We start from the raw sequence: 23,812 nt of genomic DNA on the forward strand, positions 1-23,812 counted from the left end.
TTGTATAGAAGACGGAAGCGCGTGGGGAGAGAGCTGGAATCACTCACTGTCGGAGGATCGACCAATCAGAGGGCGGGGCATGTTGATCTGATGCGCGGCCCTAGACGGGCGGTAACGTGACCATGACGCAGTTGATCTTGCAAGAGGAATTTGATCGCGGCGCGAGGACGCGTCAAGACGCGGATTTGAGATTTGAGAGTGCATAGTAAATTCCTACGTACTACAGAGACTCCTGGAATTCTTCTGATATCCTAAAAATTCAGGGATGGGGTTGGGATCAGTATGTAACTGGGGGACATTCCAGATCAATGATCCTGAATGCTTATTGGCTGCCCGGGAAAGTCTCGCTTAGCGCAACTGCCAGCCTGACCGCCCTGGCCCGCAACCCTTTCGATCTTGCCAGCAAAACTGGGCCGCGAAATCACTGCTTATGGTGTGCTGGTTTCCGGACGGTTTTTTTGATCAAAGGAAAGGGCGCTAAGACCACCCGGCTTTGCAGCCAAACCACAGGATCACCACCCGCCTCTCGCTTACTACAAATACCATCCCCCACCCGCCCCCTCCATCTTTCTTTCATCTATCCTTTCCGACATCCTATATTCGGCCATCGACTTTCCATCAATTCTATACCATTTTCATCTCAAAGCCCCACTAATTCCATCAAAACTCATCGTCAATAATGGCTCGCACTAAGCAGACTGCCCGTAAGTCCTCACTTTGTTGCCCTACCTCTCGTGTCGTGGTCGTGTCACGGTCGCGTCTCCCAACTGCTTCACGATGCTAACTTTACCCCAACAGGCAAGTCTACTGGTGGCAAGGCTCCCCGTAAGCAGCTCGCGTCCAAGGCTGCCCGTAAGGCCGCTCCCTCCACTGGAGGTGTCAAGAAGCCTCACCGCTACAAGCCTGGTAAGTAATACCTATGACTTGGTTCGTGGTTGCGTCTCTAACGTACTCCAAGGTACCGTCGCTCTCCGTGAGATCCGTCGCTACCAGAAGTCCACTGAGCTTCTGATCCGAAAGCTCCCCTTCCAGCGTCTGGTCCGTGAAATCGCCCAGGACTTCAAGTCCGACCTCCGCTTCCAGTCCTCCGCCATCGGTGCTCTCCAGGAGTCCGTTGAGGCCTACCTCGTCTCCCTCTTCGAAGACACCAACCTGTGCGCTATCCACGCCAAGCGTGTCACCATCCAGTCCAAGGACATCCAGCTTGCTCGTCGCCTCCGTGGTGAGCGATCTTAAGTTGTTTTTCGTGGTTGGTTCTTCTGGGACGGCGATAACGGGGTTCATCTTTTCTTTTTCATGACTGGCGATACATGACGGGTTTTCTTTTTCCAATATCAATGGGTTCGGCACTGGGTTTTGTTTTTTCTCGCTACGTTAAATAGTAGGCTGCCCATTAGCGGCTGGACGGATTCTCATGGGTCTTGAATACTATGTACATTAAGAATCTTCCACATGGTGTCTTGTCGATGCCACCGGATGGCATAGACACGAATTCAGTATCTATGATCAAATCAACTCCAGTCGCCCCTATTCGTCTTGCAGTAACCATAAGACGTGTCGGCCGTGTTCACGCTCACGGCTACATGCGTCTACAGAAACAACTGTGCTTGACGCAAAGTTCTGATTTCCATCCGCTTTGTGTCCATGATCGAATATGCAGTGATCAGTAGCTTAAGTAGTCTTTGTAGGGTGATTTCCCTCTGAGGAAACGCGATCGATTGGATTCTCGTCAGTCACAATGCGACCGCTGGCCAGTCTCTGAACTATAAAATCACCACCCTTGTTCTTTGACACTCTACGAAACCATGTACTGGAATATCTTGAACCAGTACCGCAACAAACGGCTCATATATTTGGGTGCATGAATGAAATGTGGGACTTCTGTCATCAAGCCTTGACCAAACGTGTCACTATACCCGTCAAGTTCCATAGACTGGCCAATTCTGACCATGTAACAACCTTGTCCCTTCTCGAAACTCAATACTACCACTCGACATCTCTTAGCCTTAGACAGCTTAGCATAAGTTCTGCCTGTGTGCTGTTTCGTTCCTGCTAGTTGGAAGCTGCTCGAACGGTTCCCAGACAGGGTTCCCAGACAGACATGTTCTCATCTCATCTTCGTTGTCCTCGTCATCATTCTCATCTACTTCGTATCAATTAGATTCTGTCCTATGACAACTGAAGCTCGCTTTCTTGGGCACGCGCAAACGGACGCTGGGCCGGATGGTCTGCGACTTCCGGCTGTCTTTACAATAAGCTCGAGTGCGTTATATACATATCATTGCTGAACGCACAGTATACCTTGCCACTAAAGATTCACATCATCCACTGCGTATCTTCGACCCTCCACCGATTAGAAAGTCGCATAGTTCACTTTATAGAAGGTGGCGACTTTGTTGGATATATATATCCGTGCCGCTATAGCTGCCTATAGACATATACTAGGAGCCACTTATAGGATGCAAATACATCAGTGGCATAGTGAAGCTCAGTGGATCCCTTCGGATTAAGAAACCAAGACTGAGGTTCTTTGTTAGCGTCCACCGAATTTTGGCTAAGAATCCGAGAGGCATCTTCGAGCACAGTCTAGCACAGGCCATAAGTCGATCAGTATGCTGCCAAAGTATGCTTCCGAATTCCGTCCCTAAGGCACCAACGATCCAACAGCCAAGCTTCCAGCGATGAGATTAATAATTTATAATCAAAAAAAAAAAAAAACAATCCCAAACAGAAACAGAAATAAGTTGATCATATTAGTTGATTCTAGCAAAAGCCCCGAGACCAAAGCCCCTCTACCATTAAGTGAAGCGCCACCAGATGAAACATTTCCAGGATATACCTCGGCAAATCTGGTCAGGTTGCAGCATAATTATTGTAATTATTGGATGACTCAGATCAGTCTATCCGACAGTTGTTCATAAGCCTCATAAATCGATCTAGACGTGCCCCTTAACGGTCTTCACCAGGCACGGTGGGTCAGAATGGGGTTGCCGCTTGCTAAGTTTTCTACTTTGCCGAGGTCCCGAAAGTGACGGGTCCACTGTTTAGATAGAGGTTACGGCTTACGACTCAGGCTGGTTTGTCCAGACCGAGACCGTAGTGTACAGAGTAGGATCACTAATTCCTAAATAGTAACTAGTAAGATCTAAATAGCAATCTCTGAGAAGTAATCACTATATAGGAACCATTAATAAAGAATAATCTCTAAAAGGGACCCGAATTCAAGGTTCTGATTTCTGATCGTCATTGACGATGGAAGAGCGGCCTCTGAGGGCGAAAGAGTCATGAGGCCTAGCTCGTATAGACGGTTGCACTGCAGGTCATGGCGGTCATGGCGGAGAATTACTTACAGTACCGAACTAGAATCTGACTGTTATTCTAGATAAGCCACGCGTAGAAGGGCGCAGTAGCCGAGTCCCAGTGCAGCTTAGATGCCGTGTGAGCCGATTGCGGGACTGGCATGAACGCCGTTAACGTGCTAAATCCGCATTCAGCTGGAACCCAGCTTTGACTCCTTAAAGTGAGACTTCATAATAATGACCATAATTTTGATATTATGCCCGCGATAGTATATATGCGATAATATATATGCGATAGTATACATGGATCCCAGACCGTGCCCGGTGGTAGAGTCTTCTAGATCAGCCAGACTTTTCGAGCGTCATCTCTGGAAGACCCTCGTCATGGACAAATCATCGTGCGCTGCTTCACATCTTAGTGGCGCTCATCCATAAGCAGTTTTGCGCTCGGTTCCGTTGTCGGTTAAGCCCGATCTTGCCATCGCATCCGGAAATTTTATGGGCTCCAGGCTGTGCATAGCGGCGGCATAAGCGGGCATTAGCCCGCTTAAGCCCGCCTAGCGTGCTGGGTCCTGCCCAGAACATTACCAAGCCCAAGACCGTCTGAGCATCAGACCCGAGGCTAGTCTACACGAGTCAAGATTTCCCTGGTTCCATAATTATGAAGTCAGAAGACTTTTTTTTGCTACTTAAGTTTCTGTATATATATCCTGGTGGAGGGGTCCCTAAAAAGATAGACCTGTTTGTTTGAAATATCTGCCTCGTGCTCTACCTACGCATTCATCTACATAAAAGCTTATCTACACCGGAATCTCTTAATACACCCGTGTTACTCTGGACTGTCCTCCACGAACCCCTCGCTCACCTCACCAATAGAACTAGCTCTCTATAGTGCTGGCCTGACAGCTGCACCCACCCGTTCCGGTTTTTCGGCTCACCCCTAGGCCCTGAAGTGCTGAGCGTCAATCGAAGCTCGCAAGCTCTCGCCATGGCCTACGACCATGGAGCGCCCAATGGGACGTCTCCCATTGAGGCGCCCGCCCCGCGAAAGATCCCGTTCTGGCGCCTGGTCGTCGACCAGGGCATCGTCACGCAAGAAGTCGTCGATCACAAATATGCTGGATCAGGTACAGAGGAGGACCCATATGTTGTCGTCTGGATCCCCAACGACCCTCGAAATCCGATGGAGTTCTCAGCGATGATGAAATGGTTCCTGACGGGCGTTGCTGCGATTGCGACTCTGGCTGTTGCTTTGGTCTCGTCGGCGTATACTGGTGGTGTTGCGGAAATCCAGGTCGAGTTCGGCATCGGCAGTGAGGTTGCAACGCTCGGTGTCTCGCTTTTCGTGCTCGGGTTCGCGATTGGGCCTCTGCTCTGGGCACCGCTGAGTGAGATGTTCGGTCGTCAGATCGTCTACTTTTTTACTTATATGGCTCTTACGGCTTTCAACTGTGGATGCGCCGGCGCGAAGAACTCGTGGACCCTCATCATCCTTCGTTTCTTTGCCGGTGCGTTCGGTTCGTCACCACTCACCAATGCTGGCGGTGTGATTGCCGATATGTTCTCTGCTAAGCAGAGAGGTGTCGCCATGAGTTTGTTTGCTGCGGCTCCCTTTTTAGGTATGTTGCTTCAGCCCGTGCTGCTTGGTTGGCTGCTTGTTTGAGTGCTTGGAGCTGACGTCGTATGTTCTAGGCCCGGTCCTCGGTCCTATTACCGGTGGATTTCTCGGAATGAATGGCGGCTGGAGATGGGTCATGGGATTCCTCGGCGCCTTCTCTGGTGCGCTCTGGATCGCCGGGTCTCTCTTTATGCCAGAGACATATGCCCCGGTTCTCCTTCGCCGCCGTGCTGAGAGACTTTCCAAGATCACTGGTAAGGTCTATCGAAGCAAGTCGGATATCGAGCAGGGCAGAATCACTCTGGGGGAGGCTTTCAAGACAGCTCTTTCTCGACCCTGGATTCTACTCTTCCGCGAGCCTATTGTGTTCCTGCTGTCTCTGTACATGGCCATTGTCTATGGAACCCTGTACATGCTCTTCGCCGCCTACCCCATCGTGTTCCAAAAGGTTCGCGGCTGGAACCAGGGTATTGGTGCGCTCCCGTTCCTGGGTATCATGGTTGGCATGCTCTTCGCTATTGTTTACAGCATCTGGGATAACAAGCGGTACATCCGGGCTCAGGACGAGAATGAAGGATTTGCCCCTCCGGAGGCACGTCTGCCTCCCTGCATGGTGGCCTCCGTTGCGATCCCAATCGGCCTGTTCTGGTTCGCCTGGACCAATTACCCGTCGATTCACTGGATGGCCTGCATTGCCGCCGGTGTACCCTTCGGTTTCGGCATGGTGTTGGTTTTCCTGAGTATCATGAGCTACCTGATTGACACTTACACCATCTTCGCTGCCTCCGTTCTGGCAGCAAACTCTGTTCTCCGTTCGATCTTCGGTGCCGTTTTCCCGCTCTTCACCACATATATGTATGAAGATCTCGGCATCCATTGGGCCTCGTCCATCCCGGCCTTCCTCGCGCTCGCCTGTGTTCCTTTCCCCTTCCTCTTCTACAAGTACGGCAAGCCGATCCGTCTCCGCTGCAAGTACGCCGCCCTGTCCGATGCCTTCATGCGCCGCATGATGGCGCAGGTCAAGCCCGAACCCGCTGCCGAAGAGGAGGCTGCTGAGGATGAGGAGATTGAGAAGTTCGACCGTACTGAAGCCCCTGCCCCTCACCCCGAGGACGATGTGAGCTCTGAAGCTGATTCTGCAGTCGAAGAGCTTCCCTCGATCAGACAGCTTCGCAGCAAGGCCTCGGCCCGATCGTTCGCTTCTCACAAGTCGCATAAATCACTCTATGAGGGCAACCCTTACGATATTGACCGCGTGAACACGCGCGAGTCCTTTGGAGGAAAATAGAGTTCAGCACTTGGTCTCCTTACTTATACCCCGATACATATAGTCTTTAGTCTGCATCTTTGCATTGCTTTTGCGCTTTACCCATTTAATGTGTCCATGTGTGATGCGATGGAAGCGAAAAGTCATTTTGTCTCTCTGCATTGTTGATATATACCCTGCATGATTTGTTGCATATAGACAGTGATTATTAGCTTGATGATATAATTCCATAATCTTCTAACTCAGTCTCCTCTAACTCTTTGTTCGAGGTTTAAAGATTGTAAGGCAGATTTGGAGTAACGTCTGGAGACGCTCTGATAGGCAGGCCTTTCCGGTCCTCGGCATTTCTGGCGGCCACTGCCAGTTTGCCGATTTTCTTTCGCGGTAGTCGCCATCACGATCATCAATTTCACCTTAGCCCTCGTTCTTTGCAGTCATAGATCTTTTCGTTTGCTTATCATTTATACTCTCCTTTAGTTTCGTGCGTGGCCTCGTCAGCAAGACAAGTCGCTCCACGTTTCAAAGTATACCATCGTTGTTTGTACCCATCCGGCCGCTCTTTTCGCCCATTCACTCTCTGTTTTTACGTCCTCCAATCTATGTCCTGAATAGATCACGAAGCTACACTAGAGCACCAAAGAGCTAGAGCCCCGCGCTGCAAGCGCGGTGCGCCCCTTCTCATAATGAGACATGCATTCATCCGACGCCCAGCTCTCAGCCCGAGCCCCTCCAGATCGTCTGCTCCCCCTCAAGCGCGCTTACAATCACGGCGATATGAGTCAAATACACCCACCCAACGACAACCCGATCATGCCACGACCCCTAAAAGCGAGTTGCCCGCGCAGTCGCATATCAGTATACCCCCTACGCCGCCGCCCGTTCCCGCTCGGGCTGCGCCTCGATCGCTACGGCAAATAATCCAGGCTGGTCCTTTGGGGAGGATGGGGCGGTCGTACTCGCGATTTCAGGAGAAACGGCCGTATACGACGCAGGTGTGCAGTTCGATTGTTATCTATCTGTGCGGGGATCTGAGTGCGCAGTTTTTCTTTCCGCCAGAAAATCCACCGCAGAGAAGAATGGAGTCTCAGCCGGAAAAGGACGATAATGGAGGTGTTGCTGAGAAGAAAGGAGGGTATGACCCGTGGAGGACAATGCGCCATCTAACTGTCGGTATTGGGTCCAGCATTCCGTCGTATAACTGGTGAGTTCGCCCGCTCCTCTATACCCTCTTAGAGAGATTCTTCAATGTCAACAGGAAGCCAGGCTAACCGAGATCATCTAGGTTCATGTTCCTCCACAACAACTTCAACTTCGCCTCTAAACCCCTTTCCATCCTCACGAAAGTCGTCGTCCAGCAAGCCGTCTTCACTCCCGTCTTCAACACCTACTTCTTCAGCGTACACTCTTTGCTCTCCGGCGCATCATTGGAAGAGACATGGGAACGGCTGAAGGTCGCGCTGCCTCGGAGTATTGTGAATAGCGCCAAGTTCTGGCCCATGGTTACGGCGTTCAGCTTCATGTATGTCCCGCCGCAGTTCCGCAACGTGTTCTCAGGTTGCATTGCGGTCGGGTGGCAGACTTATTTGAGCTGGTTGAATCAGAAGGCTGCAAGACAGGTTGAAACTGCGTTGACGGAGCCGGCTCCGTCAGAGGAGCAGGTTGCAGTCGTTATTAAGGCTTAGATTGGGCCAGCATCAGTTCACTAGAGCCCTTTTTGCGACGTTTTTTGCATCCTTGGTGGTTTTTTGGTATTTGACTAGACTATAGACTTGTTTATAGGCGCATATGTCCCTTAGTAATGGCAATAGAATATAAACAAATTGATAGAGGTAATTGCTGACCTTGTTCTATAAGAGCTGATGCGGGTTGTATACCGACTAAAAAAGAATACATATTTACAGACATCTCAGCAAAGACTTCTGCAGGACAATTGTCAAAACAATACCTATTCTGGCGCAAAGTTAGACAATAGGCTTGAAGCTACAAGTGAATCAGGACTAGTAGCTGCAAGTTTTTTTATTGCTCTAAACGACAACCCGTAAGGCTCGTGAAGAGGGTTGAATCTATCCGCATATTTAAAAAAACCATGCGCACGTCTATGATTTGACAAACGCGAACTCGACTGGAATATCACAGAAATGTCTCCTACTTCTGCTCATCCTTTAGGATTATTAGGATGATGAAGACGGGCAGGACTGCCCAGTAAGTCCACCTAAGGATGACGTTGTGACGCCATCTCCCTCCATGACTCTCGCCTCCCTGCGAAGCTCTCACCTTGGCCTCTAACCAAACCTCCCCACAGGAATGCCATTTTCACCGCAACCACCATTTGATCCCTCACCAGACGATGATGATTTCCTGAGCTTCAGCAGCGACTACGGATCGGACTTTAGCGCCGATGAAACCGACCTGTTGAACCAGCTTCTCGCGCAAGTTGACGCGACCGGCCCTGTGGCACCAGCAGCCACAACGCTCCAACTTCGTCACAGCCCGACGCGACAGGGCTTATTTTCTCCATCCCAGCCCGTCCCTGCGGCTGTTCCGGATATCGAAGACCTGGGTGACGATGTATCGGGCGAGCGCGTGTCTAGGATACTGGGGAAAGAGAAGAGGCATCCTATTTGGCAGATTCAGACGGCTGGAGGGGTACTCCCGGACGCGTTTACACATGAGGCAGGCTGGGTCCCTGTCAGTAGGGGGGCCACGTTTGGTATGGGGACACTTTTCTGGGACTTGATCCGTTGTATGGTTTGAGAACGCTGACCTGACTATGAAGCGATTAGTTGAGCATCCCAACTCCACAGAAGGTCGGGAGCGGCAGCGGGAAAGGGACGTGGCTCGCGAGCAGGACACTATTAAGGGGAATGGGGACTCGAAAGTGAAGGTTTCCCTCGATACGCGATCGCCCGTGGAGCGTTTTCGACGCCCGCCGAACAAGGCTTTTTCCGTCACTGATTTGATCTCGCCTGCCTGGTGCGAAGTGCAATACTGGTATACGCTCACTAAACATGGGAGGAAGCAGAGAACAGCAGCGATGAAGAAGGGCAGTACGATACACAAGACGCTCGAGGACGAGATCTATACGACTGTTCCGGTAGAGGTTACGACGAAGGAGGATGCGCTGGCGCTACGGATATGGAATGTCATACAGGGATTGCGGACATTGAGGGAGTTTGGAATTACGCGGGAGTTGGAGATCTGGGGGCTAGTGGATGGGGAGCTGGTCAATGGGGTTATTGACCAGCTTTGTTATGAGTGTCCCGACATGGAGCTCGAGGCTTCGGCTGCTTCTTACTATGCGGAGGCGGCAGCGTCGAGGGCTGTCTTGCCTGAGTACCAGATGTCGCTGACGGACTACTTGCTATCGCCTGCGCAGGGGGGGAAGAGGCTTGCGGACATGTCGCGCCATGAGGTAGAACCACAGGCTGCGGAGGATCCGGTTAGCAGCCAATCCACTGCTGAACTTCAGCAGCTCCCTCGGATCTACTTGACAGACATCAAGACGCGAGGGAGCAACTCCACGCCGACGGTCAAGAGCTCCTCGTTCCGACCGACGCTGCTCCAGCTCCAGCTTTACTATCACATGCTGAACCGGTTGGTACTGACCGATGATGTTACTATTGAGTTGCTCGCGTCGCGGTATGGGTTGGACCCCGAGAAGACATTTACCGACGCTTTCATTTGTGAAGTCGGCTCCTTGAACGACCAATTCTTTGATGCCCTCTCTTCGCTCGAGTTTGATCCGGACTATATCCCTACCCCCGAAGACGCAATCACACGCCAGCAAATGTCGCAAAATATCGGCAACTCAGCGTCAAGGTCCGACGACGCAAAATTACAAAACCCCTCTGCTAGCCAGGATTCAACCAGCGTCCTCGTCGCCCACAGCAACCTAAGTCGCCTCTGGAAACTCATGAAAGACCAACTCCGTCTTACCTTTCTCCCACCAACACTGACAACCGCCTCCGTCGCTCCCTCCATTCCCTCCGAGATCCAACCGTCTATGCTAGAGTCCTACCCAACTATTCTTTCTCCTCTGCTAACAGCCCGCTATATATCTTCTGCCCCAACTGCCGAATTGCATCCGCGCGTCTTGGGCAGTCGGTCCTTCCTATTCGACCCTACTTCACTTGAGGCGTATGTTTCTGATCAGATGACCTGGTGGCGCGGCCAGCGAACCCCGCGCGGTGTCGAAGTTATGGAGGCTTGGAAATGCCGCATCTGCGAGTTTCAGGACGAGTGCGAGTGGCGCCAGGAGCGGGAGTGGGCGTATGCGAGGAAAAAGCGGCATAACGCGGCGGCTTGATTTGTCTCACAAATTTGGTTTATTAGTCTTTATTGGCGTTCTTTGGAAACTCTGCCTAGCATACTATGGTGGCGGCGTTTTATCTTCATGTTGCATCTTATTGGGCTGATTCGTCATATATCAGTATTGGCGTTGGACTGAACGGGCTTATTGCATTGCGCTTGGTGTTTCTATGAAGACCAACAACCTGAAGCCAAGATAGACAAAGTATGTAGAATTATCAGATGTGAATATGTACATCTAACAATCACAATACCGTGAAATAGTCAAAGACGCTGCGGCATAGTCATAGGGCTAAAAAGGATAACTCCTCACCTTGTCCTCCCTCTCGAGATCCAATCCAGCCGCAACTTGTTCCGCATGTTTTCGATCCAAGAACTCCAGCAGAACATCCCCATACTTTTCTCTCCCCTTATACTTCGCCACATCATCGCCCCAACTCCGAATCGCACTTGCGAGCCTTCCCGCAACATATGGCTCCTCGACAATCTTTGTGATCGGCTCGAAATACGTCCTGATGGTGAACACCACTGCGCCTGTCCTCGGTAACCGCCGCAGAGACTGTCTCTCGGACCGGAAGTAGTGGTGTTCAATGGCCTTATCTTTCTGCGCCGTGTTCCAAGATACCACGTCCGCATCTTCCGACCCAATACTGTGACTCCAGGCTAGATTGTCGTCGACCTGGATGAAGTAGTTATTGCGCACGACAGGGTCCTCAACCTTCAGGCGTCGGAAGAAGTTCATCATCCCCCTTTCTAATTTCTCTTTGTAGCCTGGGACGTCGCCGGATGTGTGGATTTCAGACAGTCGCATGCCATATTTGTCGGAGAGGCGCCAGAAGCCGGCGAGGAGGATCGCACCGGCTAGGAGGTAGTATTCGCCGTCAGGCTTTTCAATCATGAGAGCGAGGTCGTCCTGGATTAGGCGAGCGCACATAGCCATGGGGTCTTCGGGGAGTGGGCGCTGTGTGATATCGAAGGTTTCATTTGTGAGAAGGTTGGTGAGCCCAGTTGGAGTTTTGCGGAACATGCTTGGGTAGCGCTCGGGAAGGTAGGAAGTACTGTGTTTTGGATGGAGTGTTAGCTATACTTGAAGGGATCGATGGAGGCAGGGGTGTTATACAGTTCTTCAAGAAGTTCGACAGCGGCGTCCCATGCTTCGGGGGCGGTTGCGCAGCATTTGTCTCCACGTTCTTTGAGCCGACGGGATTTGTCTCTGTGGTAGCGGAAGTAGTGGTTGTCCAGCTCTGGTTGCTGTCAGTAAGTGTGGCTGAATATGAGATCAGGGCTTACCGATCCACTCGTCCCATTTCATGCTTCGCAGGCCCATGGTAATGAAGTAGTTGCTGTGGCGCGTTAACTCTACAGACATCCAAGAAGCTTCAGAATCACTTACGGTCCGTATCTAAATGGTCGGTACGGAATTGGCTTCGTGGTGTGGACGTCCCAGTTGGGGTAGGGAGATGCGGTTGGTCTCTTGAAGTTGGACGGTGTCCATTCTACATCCAGAGCGATGCTTAGCACCCTATCGTATGTTTGTGAAACTAGAGAGGAGACTCTACCTCCATATTTCCTTGTTGATTTCTGATAATTAGGTACCTTCAAAGGCTTCGACTTGAATACATTCCATTTTTGTAGGAATTTGGCAAAAATCCATATGCATAACGTTGTCACCGCAGAGGCAGCGACAGCATTCCCGATAGGGTTCTGTGTGAGATAGATTGTCTCTGAAATCATATCTTGTAGAGAATGGGGTCAAGATTGATGGCATGCTAGCATTCTATCAAGAAGTCGAGAGCCGATAACTTATTATTATAGCCAACTGTACGTGTTGTTCTGGAGAGTATGGCTTGTCTGTTTGCCTGTTCTGTTCATCGGATGCGACCTCGGCAAGCCAAAGGGTATCGATAGACCATGCACTATAAGTCTTTGCGATGAAAACTGAGGGGAATGCTTATCAGTCCGCATGGCGACTGCACTGATGGCTGCCCGGAGTCCGAGTAGCTTGGGATATTTTTACCGTATCAGGAAAAGCCGCGTGTCAGCCCAGCCCTTTGGTTTTCCCGCTGCGGCCGCAACCAGGATACAGGTACGTGCAACAGCGAGACGTTACTGCTTTTCGGTTTCCCTTGTTAGGTGATCATACAGTCTATACTAACTCCGACTCAGAGTCCGAGGTGCGCCGCCGTAGTAGGCAGTATTGGCCCCAACTTCTGCGGAATTGATCTGGGATGATCGGCAGATCAGGAACCCAGATGAGACGACCCAAAAGGTCCGTTTGAGAAGCGTCAAGGAACGATGCGCAGGAGATCTCGTCCCACTGCGCCTTGTCTTGCAAGTAATTGGGTTCCAGCGCTGTGGCTTCGCGACCGGGGAAGTGGGAGTCAACCAAGAAGGAGCATTGTGAGATGTCGGTCTATTGAATTGTTAGTCACGCAAAGGTCATAGATTGCAGAACCATAGAACTTACGTATTTCCCCGTGTCCTCTTTATTGCGGTCATTCATACCTTCCGGTACCCGGGAGGTACCCTCAAGCAGGGCCGAATAGCTTGGAGCGTCTTGGAACTCGCCAGGGAGCAGACCACGAAACTCGCTTTGGATAAATTTGGCTCGCATGCCATCGGGTAGAAAGAAAGACGAAGGAAAGCGATACCATTCTTTACCAAAGCAAACCGTATCGCCCGGCTGAGCTATCTCTGACTGCTCCAATGGCTGCAGGACTTTCAGGGGGGCATTATAAGCGGTAATCATCCCTAGGGTCCTTAGTAGCCCGCTGTTTATGGCAAGCAAGATAACAGACATCACTCCTGCAAGCTTTAATTTTGCGGGGACTCGCCCTATCAGCTCTTTCGGGTTACTCGAGCCGATGTATGAGAGAATCATATGAAAAGCGATCGCCGCATTGAGGGCAAGAAACGGATATGCCGGGTACATGAATCTTTCCTCTTTGTGAGCTTGTAGGGTGAAGATCCCAAGCCACATGTAAAACGGAGACAAAAGGGTTACGGTTCTGAGCAAGGTCTCAGAGTTTGTCGCCCGAGCGCGGAATATGGCCTGCAAGAGCAGCAGTGGACCAGCTGAGACCGCGAATATAAACCAGACGTTGAAATTCAGGAGCAGATTCCTGACATAGAACGTCCAAGGTTCTGTACCAAAGATCTCAGGCCCTCTACCTTCACCTCCGAATATGTTATAGGCGACTATATTCCACGGCACGACAGTAAGCTTGCGGAGGAAGGCGAAGTCGACGGCGATTTCTGCGGCCTGGAGACGTTAGTGCTCATTCAGAGCTGGAATTATAATCAAGTCATACCAGTATCGCCAAGCACCTGAGAACCCCATTCAGAACGTCAGAAAAGACCTTCTGCATGTTTTTAGAAAGATAACCGATAACAATCTCTTCGAAAAGAAGAGGGAGCAATAAAGCTCCAGCAAAAGGCCACCCAACGATCGCACCAATCCCAAACCACATAATCCCTTGTGCTGTCTTCTGCCCACCTCTCCAGTCCAAAAAGGAAGCAAGGCCCAGCATGGACGCATACATGGTAAAGCTAGATGGAAGAAAGGCGGCTGAGGCGTGGAACATGCCTGGACTGAATGCGACAATCATGAGAAACAGCAGCCCGATCCTGGGGCTCAATGTACGACAAATGGCGGAGTATAGCCGTGTTTCACACGCTGCGCATATCATAGCTAGGGAGAACCGAATGAAGTAGAATTCAGAGGATTTACTACCAACTACTAAGGAGCCGATCTTGCCGACAATTCCATGAAGCGTGATGTATAACCAGCTGCGGATTGAATATACGGGCGAGTATTCCCAGGTTTGGAGCCCGTACCCGTGGTCTAGGTAGTGAGTCGGCTCCCAGAAGTTGAAGACCTCATCACAATCTTGAATTGGTGCGAGGAAAGCGGCGATTCCGTTCGATATGAGGCAGACGTAAAGTGTGACGTTCAAGGGAAGGTAGAAGGGTGGTGGAGGCGGACTGTGATGTCGATGTCAGCTGGCGCATTGGAGAAGGAAGAGTGTTATTGATACCGTGGCTTTGTCCGTGGAGCTGCCTGCCCCTGTGGAACAGAAGGAACCTCAATTCCTTTTCGAGGCATTATGATAGTTGCTTCGTTGTTGTCAGACTGGACGTAAAGGATCGTCCCTCAGCAACTGGAGAATAGAAGCGGACACGAAACCGAAATCCTTATCGATAAGGAGCTAGTTCGGCGACCGCAACGGCAAAAGTGGTAGTTCCATAAAAAAATTCCCGGGAAGAATCCTCGAGTGAACATTTTACACTTTCTCAGTTTGGCTATATTCTAATAATTTGTGTTTTATCATACTCTCTGTCAAAAATATGACACAACCCAATAGTCAGAACAACCCCGGGGCCGTCCCAGAGGGTCCGCCCACAAAACGAATCAATATGAACGATACGCCACCCATTGCGTTGACCCCAGCAGATGATGGAAGCGATTTCTACAACACTCCGCTGGTTTCAGGGACGCCGGTAAATGGGGAGCACAAGGTGGAAAATGAATTCAAACCTGTGGTCACCGAGGAACCCGTCTCCTCTGTCCCACCTCCACAAATCCCGGGTTTGAGTCTGGTTAACGACAGCCTCAGTCAAAACCGGTCCAGCCAGAATCCCGGCACGAACGAAAACTCGAACATTACAGATTCAAAGATTCCTACTCGAGAAACGGAAATGGAAACCCAGCCTACTGCCGTGCATAGTGGACAAGAGACACAGAAGGAAGGGGCTGAGAGGCCGGCAGAGGGAGGCCCAGATGCGATGGAAGTCGAGGAGGAAGATAAACAGCCCAAGAGAGAGATTGAAGTGAACAAGGCGCAGGAGGGGTCTGATAAGATGGGTGGTGATGAGGATGGAACCGTGAATGCAGCTGCTGACACCGCCGCGACCATGCAAGCCGAACAGCAGGAGGAAGAGGAGGAGCACCCAGAATGGGAGATGGATTCCTCCCCGTACGAGTCCTCCTCTGACAGCTCCTCGGACTCTTCCGACGAGAGCGACGAGGATGAGGATTATCCGATCCTGAGTCCCGAGGAACAAGCGCGGATTCTGATGCAGGCTGAGCTAGGCTCTGATGACGAAGGGGAGGGTAAGGGTAAATCCGGTGCTCCTTTAAAGACAGCGAACGAGATCCCTGAGGAAGTTCTGCCTATTCCGGACATTTCAATTACCCCGGAAATGAAGATCGTGCTCCTAGGGCACGTGGAGGCGGCGATTGACAACACTGTACTAATCGCGGCGAACACCACCGGAGAATACCAAGTCCTCGAGGCTGGCTCACTTCTCTGCTTGGAAGATCGCCGCGTCGCCGGTGTGGTCTCTGAGACCTTAGGGCGTGTCGAGAACCCGCTGTATGCTGTCAGATTTGCCACAACCGCCGATGTTGAGAAGCATGGTCTCTCTAGAGGCACTGTCGTATACTATGTCGTGGATCACTCAACGTTTGTCTTCACACAACCTTTGAAAGGCTTGAAGGGAAGTGATGCGTCCAACTTCCACGATGAGGAAGTCGGCGAAGATGAAGTGGAGTTCTCCGACGACGAACAAGAAGCTGAATATAGGCGGAAGTTGAAGCAGAAGCGCCAGGAGAGAAAGGGAGCGAAGAACCAGGACGGCGGGCCTTCGAAGCCTGCAAAGGGGCCACCTGGCCCATCGAAGTTGAGTCATAGCGAGCTCAATTACGATGATAACGTACCCGAAGATGGCTACACCCCGCTTGCGAGACCTAAAAATCTACACGAGATGATGCAGCAGGGAGCTCCCGTGGAGAATGATGGTTCTTTCAACAGGACTTCTGGCTTCGGTGGCAGAGGCCGCGGCCGAGGTTCTGATCGTGGCAGAGGTAGTCGTGGTCGTGGCCGGGGTGGTAGGGATCACGGACATCAGTCATACCACGATCGTCAGGCGTACCATCAACAGGAGAGGTCGGATTCTCAGCCTCATTCCCAATCTCAACAACATCAACCGCAGCCCTATCCCGCCTACAGCCCATCTCAGCAATATCCATCGTACCCGACTCTTCCACAACAACCGCAACAACCTCAACAACAGCAGCCATACGCTCAAGCTGCAATCCCAACAGCACCCTTCAATTTCCAGATGCCGTATCAGCAGGCTTACCAGCAGCCTAATCCTTATCAGCAGATGTCGCCCACCCCCCATATCAACCCGCTGTTCTTGGCTGCGTTGCAACAGCAACAACAGCAGCAACAATATCAGCAGACTCAAGCTCTTCCTCAGCAACAACCTGGGGCAGGGCAACCGCAGCCTCAAAACCAGGCTATGAATTTTGACCAGGTGAAGGCGCAGCTGGATCTTCTACGACAGCTGAGCAATGGGCAAAACCAATGGCCGCCTCGCTCTTGACGAAAAATACTATCTATATATCCGTTTGGAGTTCATTTTGCATCATATGGGTTCGGATACGTCTCTCGGAAAAGTTCTACTACGTTTGTTTCAATGCCACATATTTGAGATACCAATTCCAGTAATGTTTTGAAGTCATGCGAACGGCATAGGGTATTTGTTTACTAATACATTAATATGACTGAAACTGATAAAGCAGCCTGTAATCAAGGAAAATTGCTGCCCAAATAGCATTTCAAAATTCGCCCTGCTGCTTTGCGCTCTTCGCCAAAGTCCAGAAACTCTCCAACTTTGCTCGCGCAAGTACATCCTTCGCCTGAGAGTCGGTCTCGCACACCCGAGCACCTAACCATTTACGGAAAGCACGAGCCTTGACCTGACCCTCCCAGAGGAGAGTGCATGTGTTTGAACTGAGATCCTTCAGTTCACCCTTCTCATCTTCAGCGGCGAGCCATGAAGCCTGGGCTTCGCGGTTTCCTTCCCGTACGGCACTCGGCCCCGCATTCTCGGTCCAGTCGATTCGGTTCATCATCAGTTTCCTGTAGTTGTTGGATGAATGGGCGCCACCCTCCACAATAACTAGATTGAATTTGGGATGCATAACGCACACGCCAGTGAGCGCATTCTGTTCCGCATTTTTGCTGATTTTGAATCGGTGTCGTCCGTTGGCAAGACTGTCGATTCGATATACTGTCATGATAAGACCCTTTTCGGCGTCTTGCGCCTGTTGCCGGGCGAGCTTCTCATGGCGTTGTTCTTTCGTGAGCTTGCGTTCTTCGTTGGTGGCCTCGTGTTTTTCACGCCGCTCTGCAATTTCCCGATTCACCCGCGCCTCAACGGCTGTAGGATCCTTGACGGCCTGCTCACCTAATACGCGCATCAAATTCGATTTCTTGACCTTTGGCGGAGGAGCGGGCTCAAGACCTAGGCGGATCTTCGCTTGCTGCTCTTTCAAGTCGGCCATGCGTCTTTGCCGGCGTATCTTGGCTTGTTCTTTCGGCGTGAGATACATCGGCTTCTGTTCCGGCTTGAGCTTCTCTTGTGGAGGCTCGAGGAGCACTGGATGTTGAATGTATCGGGTTATTATGGAATCGGCAGAGTCAATTTTGAGATTATTTTCGTCATCAATTGCAGCGTAATCAGGTTCGTTCACTAGATGTTCGTCCCACCATTCAATTGCTGGTGGAGCAGGTACCATAAACGCCTTTTCCACATCTAGATCTTCATCAATACCGGCCTGCCGTGCTCGCTCCGCGATGCGCTTCTTCATTTCCTCCAGCTGAGCCTGTCGACGAAGAGCTGCAGCCTGCTGTATGTATTTACCTTTCTGGTTGAACAGGAGTTGACGCGACTGGCGGGGTTTGGAAATCGTAGCTTTCGGCCCTAGATTGGGATCGTAATAGGGATTGTTTTTGATCTCTTCCAGTGATGGTCCTGAGAGATCAAGGCCAGCTCGCTCCTGTTTTCCACTGACTCCGGGAGACTCGGTCCTCCGGTTTCTCGATTGCACCTGTCGTCCCTTACTGCCCCGAAAGTCGAGGGTATCCGAGAGGAGGGCAGGATGCAGACCAACATCAAGACCACCACGAGCGCGCGAGAGGCTGTCGTCCTCATCGTCCTCAGGAGCTCGCGGAAGTGGTGGGGGAGTCGGAGCGCTGGGTTGTTGCGCGGCTGCCTGTGATCGTCCTGTAGCTGCAGCCACTCTAGCTTTCATCTGTTCTATTCTTGACATGGTGGAGCTAGCAGCTGGAGGAGCAGGACTGGGGCTTGAAGCTGCTGGCGCTGGTGAGGGAGACGCAGAAACTCTTTTTTCAGCCATAAGCCTATCTCGAACGGCTTGAGCTTTTGCTCTAGCCTCGGCCACAATCTTTTCAATGTCGATATTACCAGCGGCCGGAGCGCCTTGCCCAGGATGGGGAGACCCATTATTTGAACGAGGCCGTTTTTGCGCATTGTTGTCTTCATCATCAGGATGAGGCCGCTTCAGCATGTTGCCCGACATGTCCGCCATTGCTCTTGACGGAGGGACTCCGACTCACCAACCGGAACAGAGGAATAGCCGGAATGACGCGATGAGTTTATAATCACTGGATCGACCACAGTCGGATAAGCCGCACAGCAGCAAGTTTGGGGAGATAGACGGGGAAAGACCGTCATCAAGAAACTCGCGGCAGCTAACGTGGCCGCGAAGGCGGTTTCAAGCGGCAGAAAAAATGCTGGGACATTTTTTTCTTCGGAGCTTCAAGATCTCCCGCCTTTCGCTCTTCCGCCAGCAACCGACAATAACAAAAAGGATTCGCATTCCCGGCGTTTTCTGTTGCTGAAGGAGCTGCGTCAGGGACAATGGCCACTTTCGCACGTCCCGTGGCCTCCGCAATCGCGGGGATCAACTTTGATGTCTATTCCGACGAGGATATCAAAGCGATCTCCGTGAAGCGAATCCACAATACCCCAACCCTCGACTCTTTCAACAATCCTGTTCCTGGTGGCTTATATGATACTGCGTTAGGTGCTTGGAATGACCATGTGTATGTGTTATATCTCCGCCCATACACAGTTTTTGCCGTAGCTAACATCTACAGCTGCACGACATGTCGCATGAATTCTTGGTCTTGCGCCGGCCACCCTGGACACATCGAGCTTCCTGTACATGTTTACAACGTAACACACCTAGACCAGCTGTACCGCTTACTACGAGCGCAATGCGTCTTCTGTCACCGCTTTCAGATGTCCCGGACCCAAATAAATATCTACGCTTGCAAGTTGCGCCTTTTACAATACGGCTTGGTTCAAGAAGTAGCATTCATCGACTCTATGGGAGCGACGTCGCCGAAATCGAGGAAGGGCAAGGATGCTGGCGGATCCGACGACGAAGAAGAAGAGGATGATGACGATGTGATCTCTCGCAGAAATGCCTATGTCAAAAAGTGCATCCGTGAGGCACAGGCTGCTGGGTTGCTGAAGAGCGTGATGGCTGGGCAAAAGAATCCTCTGGCTATGGAGAAAAGGCGAGAATTGATCAAGGAATTCTTCAAGGATGTAGTGGCTGCCAAAAAGTGTGCCCATTGCAGTGGGTATGCTACTACTCGAACCCATTTAACCTTGTGAGATTATGGCCAGTAACTGATTCATTGAGTAGCATTTCTCCAGGCTATCGAAAGGATCGGGCCTCCAAAATTTTCCGCAAACCCTTCACGGAGAAGGCTCGAGCGGCCATGATACAGGCAGGGCTGCAGATACCGAATCCTTTGATTCTGCTCCAGCAAGCGAAGAAACTCAACGTCAAAGAGAAGAAAGGTCCCGCGAACGACGTCTCTGATACTGCTAGCGTTACCTCCGAGGCTCATGGCGCGGAGGAAGAAGTTGCACGCGGGAATGCTGTTGTAGCCCAGGCAGAAAGCAAGAAGCAAGGCGCTGGTGAGACGCAACAATATATGCCATCATCCGAAGTTCATGCGGCAATTACTCTGCTCTTCGAAAAAGAGGCAGAAATTTTAAACCTCGTATATAACTCTCGACCTACGTCCATGAAAGACTCTAAAGTCACTGCGGACATGTTCTTTATCAAGAATATTCTGGTTCCGCCGAACAAGTATCGACCTGCTGCACAACAACAAGGAGGTGCGATTATGGAAGCGCAACAGAATACACCTTTAACTCAAATTCTGAAGAATTGCGACATCATCAACCAAATCAGTAAGGACAGGCAGACTCTCGGCAATGATTCCGCTACTCGTGTTCGGGATTACCGTGATCTTCTCCATGCTATTGTCCAACTTCAGGAAACTGTAAACGGTTTGATTGACCGTGACCGAAACGGCCTGACGGGGTCTGCGGCAGCAAAGTCTGCAAATGGTATCAAACAGATCCTGGAAAAGAAGGAGGGTCTGTTCAGAAAAAACATGATGGGTAAACGTGTCAACTTTGCGGCTCGCAGTGTTATTTCGCCCGATCCTAACATCGAAACTAATGAAATTGGTGTTCCGATGGTGTTCGCGATGAAATTGACTTATCCTGAACCTGTTACCAACCACAACTTCTGGGAGTTGAAGCAAGCTGTCATCAACGGACCTGACAAGTATCCTGGTGCTATGGCCATCGAAAACGAGCTAGGACAAGTTACCAATCTCAAATTCAAGAGCCTTGACGAGCGGATAGCGTTGGCCAACCAGCTACTTGCGCCTTCAAATTGGAGGATCAAGGGCTCACGCAATAAGAAAGTCTACCGCCACCTCACCACTGGTGACATTGTCCTGATGAATCGACAACCGACACTACACAAACCCTCCATCATGGGCCATAAGGCTCGTGTGCTTCCGAACGAGAAGACAATCCGAATGCATTACGCTAACTGTAACACATATAACGCCGATTTCGATGGTGATGAAATGAACATGCATTTCCCCCAGAACGAACTTGCCCGAACGGAAGCTATGACACTCGCAGATGCAGACCACCAGTATCTTGTTGCGACTTCGGGCAAGCCTCTTAGAGGTTTAATTCAAGATCACATTTCGATGGCTACATGGTTCACTTGTCGAGACGCCTTTTTCGACAGGGAGGACTATCACGAGCTATTGTACAGTTGTTTGAGACCCGAAAATTCGCATACAGTTTCTGAAAGGATTCAAGTCGTCGACCCCGCAATAATCAAGCCAAAGCCCCTTTGGACTGGTAAGCAGGTGATCACAACAATTCTCAGGAATATTATGCCACCCGGGAGAGCAGGACTCAACCTTAATAGCAAATCCTCAACGCCAGGAGATCGATGGGGAGAGGGCAATGAGGAGGACAAGGTCATATTCAGGAATGGAGAGCTTCTTTGCGGAATTCTAGATAAGAAACAGATTGGACCTACAGCAGGTGGTTTGATTGACGCCATTCACGAAGTCTACGGCCACACAGTTGCAGGAAAGTTGCTCAGTATCCTGGGGCGGCTGCTGACCAGGTTTTTGAACATGCGCGCTTTCACTTGCGGTATTGATGATCTCCGCTTAACTGAGGAAGGAAATCGCTTGCGTAAAGAGAAACTTGCCGAGGCACCGAAGATGGGCCGGGATGTTGCGCTTAAATACGTGACGCTCGATCAGACCAAGGTGCCAGACGAGGATGCTGAATTACGGCGACGCCTTGAGGAAGTCTTGCGGGACGATGATAAGCAGAGCGGCCTCGATAGCGTATCAAACGCACGATCGGCGCAGCTCTCGACCGAGATCACCAAGGCTTGTCTTCCTAAGGGTCTGGCAAAACCTTTCCCCTGGAATCAGATGCAGTCAATGACCATCACCGGAGCCAAAGGTTCCGCAGTGAACGCAAATTTGATTTCTTGCAATCTGGGTCAGCAAGTTCTGGAAGGTCGACGTGTGCCCGTTATGATCAGTGGTAAGACTCTTCCTTGCTTTAGGGCTTTTGACACAAATCCGATGGCTGGTGGATATGTCTATGGTCGATTCTTGACCGGTATTAAACCCCAAGAATACTATTTTCACGCCATGGCCGGTCGTGAGGGTCTGATTGATACTGCGGTCAAGACTTCCCGATCTGGTTACCTGCAGCGTTGCTTGATCAAGGGTATGGAAGGCTTACGAGCCGAGTACGACTCCTCAGTACGTGAATCTTCGGATGGGTCTATTGTCCAGTTCCTGTATGGAGAGGATGGTCTTGATATCACGAAACAGGTCCATCTGCAGGACTTCGAATTTTTGGCGTCGAACCACGTCTCCATAATGGAGCAAGTAAACTTGAAGAAACACCACAATAATCTGGAGAAAGAGGCGGTGGCGAACTGGCACAAAGATGCAATGAAGAAGGTTCGCAAGACTGGAAAGCTGGATGCTATGGATCCGGTTCTTGCTCTTTACCATCCTGGGGGTAACCTCGGTAGCACATCCGAGTCGTTCGCCCAAGCCCTCAAGAAGGTATGTTTCGCCCCTACCAACTTATTGTTCCACATAGACTAATAGGTTTTTGTCAACAGTTTGAGGATGAAAATAAGAGCAAACTCCTTAAAGATAAGAAGAAAGGCATCGAAACCAGCTTGACCAAGCGGGCATTCAACTCTTTGATGAATATGAAGTATATGAACTCAGTTATCGAACCCGGCGAGGCTGTTGGAATTATGGCTGGACAGTCAATCGGTGAACCGTCAACTCAAATGACACTGAACACGTTTCACTTAGCTGGACACTCCGCAAAGAACGTCACGCTCGGTATTCCACGACTTCGTGAGATTGTTATGACTGCCAGCAAGGAAATAATGACTCCGACAATGACCCTGATTTTGAATAGGGAGTTACCTCGCGAGCACGGCGAAAGGTTCGCAAAGGCTATCAGCAAGCTTAGCATCGCTGAAGTCGTCGATAAAGTGCAGGTCAGAGAGAGCATTTCTTCTGCTAGCACAAAGGCAAAAATTTATGACATTGAGATCACGTTCTTCCCTGCGGAAGAATATACTGCGGAGTACGCTATCACCATTCGGGATGTGCAATCGACTCTGCAGAACAAGTTCATACCCAGGCTTGTTAAGCTGACAAAGTCCGAGCTTAAGAAGCGGCATGATGAGAAGACTCTAACCAACTCAGCGGCACAGCCTGAGGTTGGCGTTTCCGTTGGCACAATCCAGGAAGTCCCCAGGGGTCGTGACGATGAAGAACAACCGCCTGAGGATGATGTTGAAGACGACGAGGATGATGCTAAACGGGCTCGCGGAGCTCAGAACAGGTCGAACCCGGTCTCATACGAAGGCCCTGAGGAGGACGAGGAAAGAATGGTGCGACAGACAGATACCCGCGAAGACGAAGACGAAGATATGGGCGAAAACCCTGACGTCCGAATGGACGGATCTTCTGACGCAGAATCCGACGACGAAGGCCACACAAAGGATTCAAGGTTGCGCGAGGACGATGTGAGAGGCAAATTTGCGGAAGTTAC

General features: G+C 50.9%; 8 protein-coding genes across 8 annotated transcripts, besides 2 other annotated features; 5 read left to right on the forward strand and 3 right to left on the reverse strand.

Annotated features, from left to right (window-relative positions):
• Positions 1–23,564: part of a sequence feature (contig 1.12 753..174100(-1)) that runs on past the window's edge.
• On the forward strand, positions 588–1,528 carry hhtA (histone H3). The gene is made up of 3 exons (XM_050613321.1): positions 588–704; positions 799–906; positions 959–1,528. The coding sequence occupies exons 1-3, from the start codon at positions 680–682 to the stop codon at positions 1,234–1,236; spliced, it is 411 nt and encodes a 136-aa protein (XP_050469147.1). The 5' UTR covers positions 588–679; the 3' UTR covers positions 1,237–1,528.
• On the forward strand, positions 4,024–6,523 carry ANIA_00732 (polyamine transporter family protein). The gene is made up of 3 exons (XM_050613322.1): positions 4,024–4,918; positions 4,992–5,999; positions 6,066–6,523. The coding sequence occupies exons 1-3, from the start codon at positions 4,288–4,290 to the stop codon at positions 6,203–6,205; spliced, it is 1,779 nt and encodes a 592-aa protein (XP_050469148.1). The 5' UTR covers positions 4,024–4,287; the 3' UTR covers positions 6,206–6,523.
• Positions 6,868–7,866, forward strand: ANIA_00731 (Mpv17/PMP22 family protein; the record flags this gene model as incomplete). Its single annotated transcript, XM_653243.1, has 2 exons — positions 6,868–7,385; positions 7,467–7,866. The coding sequence occupies 2 exons, from the start codon at positions 6,868–6,870 to the stop codon at positions 7,864–7,866; spliced, it is 918 nt and encodes a 305-aa protein (XP_658335.1).
• On the forward strand, positions 8,489–10,490 carry ANIA_00730 (exonuclease V; the record flags this gene model as incomplete). The annotated part of the gene is made up of 2 exons (XM_653242.1): positions 8,489–8,927; positions 8,968–10,490. 2 exons carry the CDS (start codon positions 8,489–8,491, stop codon positions 10,488–10,490), a joined length of 1,962 nt encoding a protein of 653 aa, XP_658334.1.
• ANIA_10123 (heme-dependent oxidative N-demethylase family protein) lies at positions 10,785–12,226 on the reverse strand (the record flags this gene model as incomplete). Its single annotated transcript, XM_050613323.1, is given in 5 exon segments — positions 10,785–11,550; positions 11,580–11,736; positions 11,783–11,835; positions 11,886–12,073; positions 12,089–12,226. The coding sequence occupies 5 exon segments, from the start codon at positions 12,224–12,226 to the stop codon at positions 10,785–10,787; spliced, it is 1,302 nt and encodes a 433-aa protein (XP_050469149.1).
• On the reverse strand, positions 12,639–14,597 carry ANIA_10118 (dolichyl-P-Man:Man(6)GlcNAc(2)-PP-dolichol alpha-1,2-mannosyltransferase; the record flags this gene model as incomplete). The annotated part of the gene is made up of 4 exons (XM_653241.2): positions 12,639–12,905; positions 12,960–13,754; positions 13,804–14,476; positions 14,530–14,597. 4 exons carry the CDS (start codon positions 14,595–14,597, stop codon positions 12,639–12,641), a joined length of 1,803 nt encoding a protein of 600 aa, XP_658333.2.
• Positions 14,840–16,882, forward strand: ANIA_00728 (RNA-binding snoRNP assembly protein NAF1; the record flags this gene model as incomplete). The annotated part of the gene is made up of 1 exon (XM_653240.1): positions 14,840–16,882. The coding sequence occupies one exon, from the start codon at positions 14,840–14,842 to the stop codon at positions 16,880–16,882; it is 2,043 nt and encodes a 680-aa protein (XP_658332.1).
• Positions 17,118–18,893, reverse strand: ANIA_00727 (U4/U6-U5 snRNP complex subunit PRP3; the record flags this gene model as incomplete). Its single annotated transcript, XM_653239.1, has 1 exon — positions 17,118–18,893. The coding sequence occupies one exon, from the start codon at positions 18,891–18,893 to the stop codon at positions 17,118–17,120; it is 1,776 nt and encodes a 591-aa protein (XP_658331.1).
• Positions 23,565–23,812: part of a sequence feature (contig 1.180 1..10741(1)) that runs on past the window's edge.

The sequence above is a fragment of the Aspergillus nidulans genome, chromosome VIII (assembly GCF_000011425.1).
Source record: "Aspergillus nidulans FGSC A4 chromosome VIII".
In the NCBI taxonomy this organism is placed as follows: domain Eukaryota; kingdom Fungi; phylum Ascomycota; class Eurotiomycetes; order Eurotiales; family Aspergillaceae; genus Aspergillus; species Aspergillus nidulans.

Coding starts and splice junctions, on each gene's coding strand:
- hhtA (XM_050613321.1), top strand. CDS start 680: ATGGCTCGCACTAAGCAGACTGCCC. Junction 705..798: donor TCGCACTAAGCAGACTGCCC/GTAAGTCCTCAC, acceptor TTACCCCAACAG/GCAAGTCTACTGGTGGCAAG. Junction 907..958: donor GCCTCACCGCTACAAGCCTG/GTAAGTAATACC, acceptor ACGTACTCCAAG/GTACCGTCGCTCTCCGTGAG.
- ANIA_00732 (XM_050613322.1), top strand. CDS start 4,288: ATGGCCTACGACCATGGAGCGCCCAATGGGACGTCTCCCATTGAGGCG. Junction 4,919..4,991: donor TGCTGCGGCTCCCTTTTTAG/GTATGTTGCTTC, acceptor CGTATGTTCTAG/GCCCGGTCCTCGGTCCTATT. Junction 6,000..6,065: donor GGAGATTGAGAAGTTCGACC/GTACTGAAGCCC, acceptor CTGCAGTCGAAG/AGCTTCCCTCGATCAGACAG.